The sequence below is a fragment of the Erpetoichthys calabaricus genome, chromosome 10 (assembly GCF_900747795.2).
Source record: "Erpetoichthys calabaricus chromosome 10, fErpCal1.3, whole genome shotgun sequence".
Lineage (NCBI taxonomy): Eukaryota > Metazoa > Chordata > Cladistia > Polypteriformes > Polypteridae > Erpetoichthys > Erpetoichthys calabaricus.
This window is the reverse complement of record NC_041403.2, coordinates 12492225-12505238: the sequence shown is the minus strand read 5'-3', so window position 1 is coordinate 12505238 and position 13014 is coordinate 12492225. Positions and strand designations below refer to the sequence as shown.

Here is a 13014-nt window from a genome sequence, read left to right as displayed (position 1 = left end):
TCGCTCTTGGCATGAAACGATACTGCTGCTCACTAATCATCACCTCACTTCTTAACCTAGCTTCCACTACTCTTTCCCATAACTTCATGCTGTGGCTCATCAATTTTATCCCCCTGTAGTTACTACAGTCCTACACATCCCCCTTATTCTTAAATATCGGCACCAGTACACTTCTTCTCCACTCCTCATGCATCCTCTCACTTTCCAAGATTCCATTAAACAATCTGGTTAAAAACTCCACTGCCATCTCTCCTAAACACCACCATGCTTCCATAGGTATGTCATCTGGACCAACGGCTTTTCCATTCTTTATCCTCTTCATACAGGGTAGCTGTCCTTACTTCCTCCTTGCTAATCTGTTGCACTTCCTGATTCACTATCTCCACATCATCCAACCTCTTTTCTCTCTTGTTCTCTTCATTCATCAGCCTCTCAAAGTACTCTTTCCATCTGCTCAACACACTCTCCTCGCTTGTGAGTACGTTTCCATCTTTATCCTTTATCACCCTAACCTGCTGCATGTCTTTCCCAGCTCGGTCCCACTGTCTAGCCCACAGGTCCTTTTCTCCCTTAGTGTCCAATCTCTCATACAACTCACCATACGCCTTTTCTTTAGCCTTCGCCACCTCTCTCTTCACCTTGCACCGTATCTCCTTGTACTCTTGTCTACTTTCTACATCTCTCTGACTATCCCACTTCTTACTGTGCCATCCTCTTCCTCTGTATACTTTTCTGTATTTCCTCATTCCACCACCAGGTTTCCTTTTCCTCCTTCCTGTTTCCAGGTGCCATCCTCTTCCTCTGTATACTTTTCTGTATTTCCTCATTCCACCACCAGGTTTCCTTTTCCTCCTTCCTGTTTCCAGATGCCACGCCAAGCACCCTTCTTGCTGTCACCCTTACTACATCCGCTGTAGTTTCCCAGCTGTCTGGTAATTCTTCACTGCCACCCAGTGCCTGTCTCCCCTCCTCCCTAAACTCAACCTTGCAGTCTTCATTTTTCAACTTCCACCATTTGATCCTTGGCTCTGCCCTCACTCTCTTCCTCTTCTTGATCTCCAACGTCATCCTACAGACCACCATCCTATGCTGCTTAACTACACTTTCCCCTGCCATCACTTTGCAGTCTTCAATCTCCTTCAGATCAACTGTTCTGCATAGGATGTAATCTACCTGTATGCATCTTCACTCCACTCTTGTATGTAACCCGTCTTCCGGATATGTAAAGCTTATAGAGAGAGACTTTGTGCTGATTGGCTGGCTGTAAACTTAAATGCTTTACATTTTACATGTATTTGATGAGCAGATGCTTTTAGATAAAGCTACTTAAAAAAAGGTCAATATAATAGAGTAAACCTCTGTTTAGGAACAAGTATTACAGGATGAGGTTTCAAAATTGATCAACATAAGTATAGAGCTCGGAATAAAATACAAGTGAATTACGATTCCTAGATTACATAACCTAACAAAGCAGATTTCAGTTATACAGAAATTCACCAGACAGGAGATTCTTCAAATGCTTAAGCACATTGAGGGAGTTTCAATTTCCAGTGAAGTCATTCTTCAAGTTAGGAGCTACACGTGAAAACAATGTGGATAAGAGTTTTGATGCCAAGGAGTGATGGCATTAGCGTACCTGAGTAAGCAAGGAGGAGTGTAGGGCATCACAACTGTCTCCATATATATGCTTGACACATTGATTACACTGTATCCAAGATTCAAGGATTTGAACTTGTATATGGCCTTGTATTTGTGCTCAACATTATATTTAGCTGCATGGAATAATTTGTTTCATTTTCCTTGTGTCATTGTGTTATAGTATTAATGATGCAACAGAGTAACACAATGATTAATGCTGCTGCTGCATCATGGATCCAGGGTCTCACCACTGCCATAGTATGGAGTTTGAAACTTCTCCCAAGGTTTGTGTGGGTTTGTCGCCCCACATTCCAAACTTGAGTGCATTGAATTGTTCTGCATTGGATATAAGGGCCCTGCAATGGACTGGCACCCAGTCAAGGAATTGTTTCTGGTTTGGATCCAGTGCTGCTAGGACATGCTCTAGGTCCAGTTCATTTATCCCTACAATATAGGGATAAAGGTGGAGTGGTGGCAGCTCTGAGGCTAGGGATCTGCACTGGCAAACGGATGGTTGCCGGTTCGAATCCTGTAAAATGCCAATAGGGACTCTGCTCTGTTGGGCCCTTGAGCAAGGCCCTTAACCTGCAATTGCTAAGCGCCTTGAGTAGTGAGAAAAGCGCTATATAAATCCAAAGAATTATTATTATTAATAAGCCTGTTACATAGTAAATGGAGTAATATAATTGTAAATATTGCATGTTATAGGAATAAATAAAATTGAATGTGTTTTCTCTCTTTTTTTCCCCTCAATCTTTCAATCAGTTGCCATCAACTTGATTGTGCAGCACATCCAGGACATTTTAAATGGAGGACTGACAAAAAGACAGAATGGCTGCCTAAATGGATACAGCACACCCCGAAAACGACAGCCATCAGAGTCAAGCAGTCGACCACACTAATTCCCAGAGGTGTGATGGCGAATGTGTTCCATTGTGTTGTGTAAATACCGATAGTCTCTCTCACTGTATTTAACAAAGCATTTTTGTTGTACTTTTTTTTTTTTTTTAAACTATTAATGCTTGAAGAAGTTTTCATGTTTGGGGGTAAGCGGAGGTATAATCACGATTAAGCATCGTTCTGCTTCTGGGAAAACTTCAAATTGAAAATGAGACAAGTGGTAATTCCTTTAGAGGTTGCCTGCAACACAGAAGAGCACCACCATTTTATGCTTTTCTTTTTCCCTTTTCTCTGAAGCTCTCCTGACAATTGTCTTCAAAAAAAAAAATCAACAACCTGCTGAAACCAAAATCTGACAGATGAACTGCATGGATTGTATCCTCAAATTCTGAAATCCAGAAACACTATTTTCAGTTCTGCTGCTACCTTTGTATCTGGGGGTATAGGGCCAAGATGGTCTTTTGTTTCAATGTCACACATCATAGCTTTAACAAAATGCAGAGAAACATTTAACAAAGCATAAAAAAATCACTGCCATCCTACTTGTTAATTTAAAGTTAATATACTTGGCGGTTTTTGTGTCTGTCTTGGAGAGATCACAGTATGGTCTAAGAACACAGCCTTATTGGGCATCTACTCCATTGTTTTTGCAAACTAACTTGGTAGAGATGAATCAAATGTAATATTTACAATGAGTTCATTCAAAGCTGTGATGGATAGGTTTATCCACTTCAAATGCATTGCCCTACTTTGATTGCTCTACTGCATCTCACTGCTTCGTTTTTGGATCACCTCAAATGGTGCTATTTAGACACACTGCTCGCTACTGTTTATTGTTGGGTGTGTCTTAGTTGCTTTGCTGGCACAGAGCTCAATCTGCACCCATAGTCATTTTGTCTTGTCAAAGTGTGTGCTTTCTGGGTTAATGAAATTTTTTTTTCTTTGCACACCAGTATTAGAAAGCTGGACTGGTGTGGCCCTCTCAGGATATTGTATGCAATAACTAGGTGACCGCTGTTGTCAAGAGGCAGTGCTGGTGCATAGCACAATGAAGAAGGATCTTTGTGTATGTTACTTGGCATCAGTAATTTTCTCCCCCAGATATACTGTGTCTCAGTTTTATACCAAGGTTTCGTAATCTCGATCCTTTAGAGGCCTTTCTTGTTTATGCTAAGAATGAGTATGCAGTGGAAATTAAGGCATGGAACATTTTTTTTAATGGCTGCACCTTTGACTACAGGAGCAGAAAATGTTTTTGGCTTTCTGTAACAGTGAAAATTTTGTCATCAGGGATGAAGTGAATAATTGAAACAAAACCAAAGAAAATGGTCATGCACCCTGTCGGGGTGGACTAGGAGAGCTTACAGCCAGAACAGCCTTCGTCTTTCAAAAGGTGAAGTGGCTTTATGTATTCTGCTTGGTTCTTCAAGCTGTGACATTGTACTTCATGTTTCGCCAAAATAAAATGTTACCGTGCCCATCTTAGTTTGACACCACTGTGCACAAAAGATGCAAGAAGGGATCCATTTGAGGAATAAATGGTTTCAATTCTTTTTAAAGACTTCTTCAGATAATATTTTCCTGTGCAGGGCTGTAATCATTTTTATTTATTTTTTTTTTTAGATGTTTCTTCGGCTTGTCTTTAGATTAGGGAGAGTAAAAATTTGTGGGTTCTTTGTTATATGAAGCAAGCGGCAGGGTGGGGTGAAGCTCCTTTCGATCGGGTATACTGGAGTGTCTAGCTTTTTCCTAATGATTCCTTATTCCTTTGCGGACATGTTCAAGAATACTTTTTTTTCTTTTTCTTCCTCTGTGGGTATTATGGAAATAAGACAGTGTTTTAAAGTTGGGAAAAGTCTGTAACCTGTGATTTTGTATTGCGATACAGCTTTAAAGTATCTAAAAATGGTGCCAAGGCAGTTATTTGCTCCCTCTTGTCCTTTTTCGGTATCTCTCATTGTACTGCATTTCAGAAAAAGGGTTCAGGCCCCCTAAGTAGTGCAGATACTGTACTGGAAAATAAGGGAGGAGTGGAGAAGGGAACTCGATAATTAGGGCATCACTGATTGATGCTGACAGTGTTATGGAACCTGCTGATTGTCCCCAGTCATTTGTTGGATTCTCATCCTTGTTGGCAGGAAGCTGAAATCTTAGAATGTCACTGTGTGATAGTAAGGAGCATCGCAGATGCTTTATGTAGCCTGTTGTCATACTGTGCTAAGCAGGACCCAGAAGACCACATACCCTACATGCAAACATCATACCCTACAGTTTTTTTGTTTTTTTTTTATCTTGTATTCATTAAATTCTTTTCTTTGCAGATTTACTCAGGGTCCTGTGCTGAACTTTTTGGGTGACTCTTTATATAAAAAAAAAAAAAGTGTCACCTTGTGTTTGGAACTTTAGGGGCAAACTAATCTGAGGGTGTAATACCTTTGGAAAAGCAGTATACTTGATACCGATGAATTTCAAATATTGTTAGAAAATGAATATAGAAATAATTATGTCTGGAGCACCACATACTGTACATATGCAGACACACCTCTTAGCATGCACTTTTATACCTGCCATTGTAAATTAATGTAAATCGGCATACAAGTGTATGTGTACATACCTGCAGTATACACTGATAATATACAGCAAAAGTCCTCAGATTTCAAAACTTGCATGATTTTCAACAGATTTTTTTTTTATGTCGATGTCAACACAACCTTGCAGCTTTTGTCACTTTTTTTAATAAGCAAAATTTCCATTTGTGCCAACACATTTCTAATTTTGAGAGTGTTGTTCCCCTGTCCATTAACATCAGAATGACAGCCTGGAGTGCATATGCAGTGCTTATCTATGCCTACCGGTGTCTGTACCATTAACTCCAGCTCTGTCTGATGTCCTTGCTGCCCACTCGCTCACTAGTGTGACATTGCTCCAGTGGTTTCCCAATTATTTAGACAGCCATGCAAGGTCTGGCAATGTTTCCAATAAGTGATGGGGGTACACAGTTGACTTAAAACAGCTTGCATGGGCCATAAATGATTCCCAGCCCTTTTTGGAAAGAATGTGGCCCTCATTTGAATAAAGGTTAACACACTGGGCGGACTTGACAAGGCAGACTTTTGTTACTATATTTAATGTATAGCAGCTTGCAGCCGTGAATACTGATTTTGTGTTGACGTTAACCTGTATTATGGAAGCAGAGTGCTTTTTGTACTAATAGTCTAGGCTGCTTTCGCAGGCTCTCCTTTTACTCAATTATCAAACACCCAATCTACTCTCACTCCGCCATGTGCCTGGGTCCGAGGGCCTATTAAAGGGTCAGGCTTCTTGAGTGTTGCCTTACGTCGTTTTTCATTTGTAAAAGTTCTTTCAGTCAGTGTTGATGTGCAGTGTCACTGGCATGAGGAGTATCCTGTTCATATCATTTCTCACCCTTGTATTATAGTGTAAATGGTCATATATGTATAAGAATGGCACATACAGGGATTAAACTACCATTTCAAGTTGTAATTTAAAACAAACTTAAAAAAAAAATAAAGGTTTTCTACAAATGCCTTGTTTGGGTTTTTTCTTGATTAAAATTCAATTACTCTTTACATTTTCCATCCTAATTATTTGTCTTTTTCTCTCACCTCTTGGGTAGGCCTAATGATCGACGGTCCTGAATAAGAACCATAAGCTCCTCTTGCACTCGGCTGACAGCCTTTTTTTTCATTAACCTACTCATTTTATAGTTCCTACATCTTATTTATAACTTATTGTTTCTAAAATGAGTGATGGATTGGTTCTTTCCGGGCATCTGAAATTGAACAAGTTGGCTAAAGAAAATAAATTTGACAAGGTGTACTCATTTATATAAAAGCTAAGCAGTCCTGATATCTCATCCAGATACGTATTAAAGCTTGTTGAAGTTTCTGGTTCAATTACATGTCTTGAGTATTATTTTTATTCCACATTCCCATAACTTTTTGAGTAACTAAGTTCTATTTCTCTTTCAGTATTAAATGCAATTTCCCTTAATTTCTACTGGTGTAATTGTGTATGTGAGTTGCCATTTAGTTGAAAGACTTGGCTAGGTCTACTTTGAGAATGTTAAAAGACCTGGATTAGACCCCCATACAATCTCCTCTGCTCGAAGCTAAGCAGGTTTAACTCTCTGAGCCTGTTATAATATGACATGTCCTTTAGTCCCGGCCTGTCATAATAGGATGTGTCCTTTAGTCCCGGGCGCATTTGCTTCTCACCCTCCATGTGTTTTTAATTTGCTGCTGCAATTCCACAATTCATACTCATTCAATACAAATGAAAGTATAGAGTGGTGTACAAAAAAAAATTTCATTTTTGAAGTATTTAGGTTTTAAAAGCTTTTGATTATGATGCTTTAATCAATTTTAATACAGACTGTTCAAGCAAAGGATAACAAGAAAAACAAAATATTTTATTTAAGGTCAAAATTTAGTTTGTAAATATTGGATTGTTTTTATCTTCGTCTGATCCCATTTTCTTCATAAAATTGAAAACCGTTTATTATCTTACCTTTATTTGTAAATGAAATCCATGTGCCTGTCCTTCTCCACGAAAATCTCTTGTCACTTTCTTTTAAAAGTTCTCCTTACTTTCCTTTAGTTTTAAAAATCCTAATCTTCCATTTTGGCAGTCAGCCGAAACAAAAAATACAAATAAACTGATGGCTGAAGTGCACTTAACTTTCTGATCTTCTTTCGGCTGCTCCCGTTAGGGGTTGTCACAGCGGATCATCTTCTTCCATATCTTTCTGTCCTCTGCATCTTGCTCTGTTACCACCCATCACCTGCATGTCCCTCTTTCACCACATCCAAAAACCTTTCTCTTAGGCCTTCCTCTTTTCCTCTTCCCTGACAGCTCTATCCTTAGCATCCTTCTCCCAATATACCATCATCTCTCCTCTGCACATGTCCAAAACCAACGTAATCTCACCTCTCTGACTTTGTCTCCCAAACCGTCCCACCTGAGCTGACCCTCTAATGTACTCATTCTAATTCTATCCATCCTTGTCACACCCAGTGCAAATCTTAGCATCTTGAACTCTGCCACCTCCAGCTCGGTGGCACTGACCAGAAAGCAGGAGACAATCTCCAACTCATAGAACATAGCTGGTCTCACCACCATCCTGCAGACTTTCCCTTTCACGCTTGCTGATACCCATCTGTCACAAATCACTCCTGACAATCTTCTCCACCCATTCCACCCTGCCAGCACTCTCTTCTTCACTTCTCTTCCACAATCCCCATTACTCTGTACTGTTGATCCCAAGTATTCAAACTCATCCACCTTCGCCAACTCTACTCCCTGCATCCTCATCATTCCACTGACCTCCCTCTCATTCACACACACACGTATTCTGTCTTGTTCCTACTGACCTTCATTCATCTCCTCTCTAGAGCATATCTCCACCTCTCCAGGGTCTCCTCAACCTGCTCCCTACTATCGCTACAGATCACAATGTCATCAGCAAACATCATAGTCCACGGGGACTCCTGTCTAATCTCGTCTGTCACCCTGTCCATCACCATTGCAAATAAGAAAGGGGTCAGAGCCGATCCCTGATGTAATCCCACCTCCGTCGCTTCTATCGCAGACCTCACCACTGTCACACTTCCCTGGTACATATCCTGTACAACTCTTACATTCTTCTCTCTCACTCCCGATCTCCTCATACAATACCACAATTCCTCTCAAGGCACCCTGTGATATGCTTTCTCCAGGTCCACAAAGACGCAATGCAACTCCTCCTGGCCTTCTCTAAACTTCTCCATCAACATCCTCAGGGCACACATCACATCTGTGGTGCTCTTTCTTGGCATGAAACCATACTGCTGCTCACTAATCATCACCTCACTTCTTAACCGAGATTCCATTGCTCTTTCCCATAACTTCATGCTGTGGCTCTTCAATTTTATCCCCCTGTAGTTACTAGTCCTGCACATCCCCCTTATTCTTAAATATCGGCACCAATATCTCCACTCCTCAGGCATCCTCTCACTTTCTAAGATTCCATTAAACAATCTGGTTAAAAACTCCACTGCCATCTCTCCTAAACAACTCCATGCTTCCACAGGTATGTCATCTGGACCAACGGCTTTTCCATTTTTCATCCTCTTCATAGCTGTCCTTACTTCCTCCTTGCTAATCCGTTGCACTTCCTGGTTCTCTATCTCCACATCATCCAACCTCTTCTCTCTCTCATTCTCTTCATTCATCAGCCTCTCAAAGTACTCTTTCCATCTGCTCAACACACTCTCCTTGCTTGTGAGTACGTTTCCATCTTTATCCTTTATCACCCTAACCTGCTGCATGTCTTTCCCAGCTCGGTCCCACTGTCTAGCCCACAGGTCCTTTTCTCCCTTAGTGTCCAATCTCTCATACAACTCATCATACGTCTTTTCTTTAGCCTTCGCCACCTCTCTCTTCACCTTGTGCCTTATCTCCTTGTACTCTTGTCTACTTTCTGCATCTCTCTGACTATCCCACTTCTTCTTTGCCATCCTCTTTCTCTGTATACTCTCCTGTACTTCCCCATTCCACCATCATGTTTCCTTTTTCTCCTTCCTCTGTCCAGTTGTCACACCAAGCACCCTGGCACCCTTCTTGCTGTCACCCTTACTACATCTGCTGCAGTCTTCCTTTTTCAACTTCCACCATTTGATCCTTGGCTCTGCCCTCACTCTCCTCCTCTTCTTGATTTCCAACATCATCCTACAGACCATCATCCTGTGCTGTCTAACTACACTTTCCCCTGCCACCACTTTGCAGTCTTCAATCTCTTTCAGATCAACTGTTCTGCATAGGATGTAATCTGCCCATGTGCATCTTCACTCCACTCTTGTATGTAACCCTATGTTCCTCCCTCTTCTTAAAATACGTATTCACCACAGCCATGTCCATCCTTTTGGAAAAATCCACTATCCTCTGACCTTCTTCATTCCTCTCCTTGACACCATACCTACCCATCACCTCCTCATCTCCTCTGTTTCCTTCACCAACATGTCCATTGAAATCTGCTCCAATCACCACTTTCTGTCCCTTGGGTACACTGTTCATCACTTCATCCAACTCCCTCCAAACATCTTCTTTCTCACCCATTGCACACCCAACTTGCGGTGCATATGCACTAACAACATTCATCATCACACCTCCAATTTCCAGCTTCATAATCATTACTCTGCCTGACACTCTTTTCACCTCCAAAACACTCTTGACATACTGTTCCTTCAGAATAACTCCTACTCCATTTCTCCTCCCATCCACACCATGATAGAACAATTTGAATCCCCCTCTGATCCACCTTGCCTTACTCCCCTACCATTTAGATTCTTGCATGCACAATATATCAACCTTCCTTCTCTCCATCATATCTGCTAACTCTCTCCCCTTACCAGTCGTACTGCCAACATTCAAATTCCTACCCTCAATTCCACTCTTTCCCTTTGTCCTCTCCTTCTGCCTCCGGACACGTCTCCCCCCTTTTCTTCTTCTTTGGCCAACAGTAGCCCAATTTCCGCCAGCACCCTGTTGACTAACAGTACAGGTGGCAGTCGTTGTTAAACCGGGTGGCTCAACCGATCCGGTATGGAAATTTGTATTGTTGTCCGCATGTTGATTTGGCAAAATTTTACACTGGATGCCCTTCCTGACGTAACTCTCCCCATTATCCGGGCGATTGGGACCGGCACGAAGAAAAACACTGGTTTGTGCATCCCCATGACTTTCTGATATCGCTAACTTATTGACGCCTCTGCGTAGAAGAACAGCAGCACCGAGCACCTGTTGGGCTCACAAGCGCCCCCTTCAGGGCGGCAAGGTACTATCTAATACAGTGGAGCACTTTAAAAAACTACTGAAAACACATTTTAACATGGCCTTCTCATAACTTCACTGTAATTTATTCCTGATACTCTGTATATCCAATTCATTATAATAACTATTCATTCAAAATCTGTACTAACCCCTACTCTCTCTTCTGTTTCCTTTTCCGGTGTCCTGTTGGTGGTGGCGTGCGCCACCACCATCTACCCAAAGCACCATGATGTTCCAACAATGATGGATGGATTAAAAGCCAGAAGTCTGTATGACCATCGGCATCAAGTGACTCCGTGAAAAACCCGAACTACAAAGAGGACTATTTCACTTATGTTAGGTAGAATGCCCAAAGGGGACTGGGTGGTCCGTGGCCTCTGAACCCCTACAGATTTTATTTTTTTCTCCAGCCTTCTGGAGTTTTTTTTTTTTTTTTCCGTCCACCCTGGCCATCGGACCTTACTCCTTTTCTATGTTAACTAATGTTGTCTTATTTTAATTTATTTTGTCTTTTATTTTTCTTCTCTTCATTATGTAAAGCACTTTGAGCTACTTTTTGTATGAAACTGTGCTATATAAATAAATGTTGTTGTTGTTGTTATCTGCCTCAACTCACCTTGTGCTTTTCACTGCGGTTTATGTCCGATCAGCAAGACCTAAAATTTAGTCACTAAATATTGTCACACAAATTCATTAAAGATATTAGCCAACTGTGTAAAGGCAGGGTGTATAATAAACGTGTCTGCAAACATTATATTAGCGACATACAGAGAGACAGCAACAGGCACACAACAATTACACACATCAACCCTGTCAGTGTGTGAGGGAGCGCAGTCCGAGAGGAGGTGAGGATCGTCGCTGCCACACTTCGTGTTTCTCCTCTGTATTTGAACAGGAAATGCGCCATTCCACAATTTTGACTATAAAAATTATCAAAATTATTGGAACCATACAGAAAACAAATTCATAGCACAAACCAGTGGACGTGAGGCAAAAGTAAAAAAAACTAATAATGATAACATAAATCCCCTGACCGCACGTCCCTGCTCTGAGTCCCTGGGTGAACAACATACCTGGGACGGTGACTCTGTGACGCGCATGCGTGACATGATCAGTATATAAAATGCAAAGTTGACTTGCTCATTTATTCACACATCTCGTCAACAAAAACACTATTTTCCATTTGATTAAAAAGCTGACATTTGGTAGAATGGACATCTAGGTCAATAGATAAGAAACGACATGTCGACATGACTGAAATTAAGAAAAATAACCGACTTGTGTTTTATTTGTTGAAGTGTATTAATAATCTTTCCATGGTGGTCCAGATCTAATTATGCAACTGTTCGACTGACAACCGTCTCCCGGCCATTTTAAAATGCAGGGCAGGTGCTGCCATCTATCGGCAACAAAAAGAATTTTAAGTGAAATCTCTATGTGCAGGGCAGGTGCTGTGAATTCTCTATGTAATAAACTTAATAAGTTATAGCGTAATGAAAATTGCATTATTAGATCTGGACCACCCTATACGTGGAAAGATTGTTAATAAACTTCAACAAAGAAAACACAAGTCGGTTATACATATACATATGTTTTCAGTGCTTTATGCAAATGAAGGATGCAGCAAAAGTGATTGAAGGGGTCACACGGGTAGCACCAGTAACCAGTAGAGTTGGGCAGATTACTGGGCAGAGCTCAAGGGTGAAGTGATTTGCTCACAGTCACAGAGTGGTGTCATTAGTGGGCTTTGAACCCACAACCTCAGGGTTTGAAGTCCCAAGCCTTAACTGGTACAACGCACTGCCCGACAATAATATTAGCCTTTGGCACAGGAAATTAAATCCCCGAATATTGTACACAGAAAAGCATCCGATTAACCGGCGCCACGATAACTGTCGCCAGTTGTTTCCTTATTGCGAGGCAGCAGCGCTACTACCACTGCGCCAACTCTAAAGGTGTAATTGAAAAAAAAACATATAAAATGCTTTTTAAAAACCACGCTTATATTAAGTTAAAAAGTGTACTAAAAAGTAAAAAATAAGTCTTTCATACATCACTTCGTAAAATAAATGGTGGGCGATTTTGCTAAGATTTTAAGAAGTGTTTTTTGAATGATGATTGATGAAACGCGCCCAAGTTTTAATTTTAATAGTGATTTCTACGATTATTATACGAGTTTTATACGATTCCGTAGAAATGAAATAATATCTTGTGAAAAAAAACACACTTTGCGCAGCTACGCTGCAGGTGGGGAACGATTTTTTTTTTCTTTATTGTTGTACCATTTTGTATTGTTAATATCCGGGCTACGTTTCGTTCAGATTGAGTGATCGTCTCCACGAACTTTCAGACATCACACCGAAAGTGATGAACGGTGCCCAGGGCTGCACCAGACTGTAAATCCGTTGTAACTTTGTCTTCTTGCTGTCATCGTCAGTGGTGGCACCTGTCGGGTTTTAACTGTAGCTTGCAATACCTATGAGTCCAGGGCCGGTGTTCTAACGAAACATCCTACCCATCGAAATGATCTACTCACTGATACTACGCATGCGCAGACCAAAATTACGCAACTTTCTCGAAGGTATTTACTGTCAACATTTTTTATATAAGTTGTATATTTTGCATGTGTGACTTTTAATCTTGTAC

General features: G+C 41.0%; 1 protein-coding gene across 1 annotated transcript in view; it reads left to right on the top strand.

The window, feature by feature from the left end:
- uck2a (uridine-cytidine kinase 2a) overlaps positions 1 to 6083 on the top strand; it is a 114661-nt gene extending 108578 nt beyond the window's left edge. The window contains exon 8 of the mRNA XM_028810877.2: positions 2404 to 6083. Within this exon, the coding sequence (XP_028666710.1) occupies positions 2404 to 2540 (137 nt within the window). The 3' untranslated portion in view covers positions 2541 to 6083. The remainder of the gene's footprint in view (positions 1 to 2403) is intronic.
- Positions 6084 to 13014: the final 6931 nt, after the last annotated feature.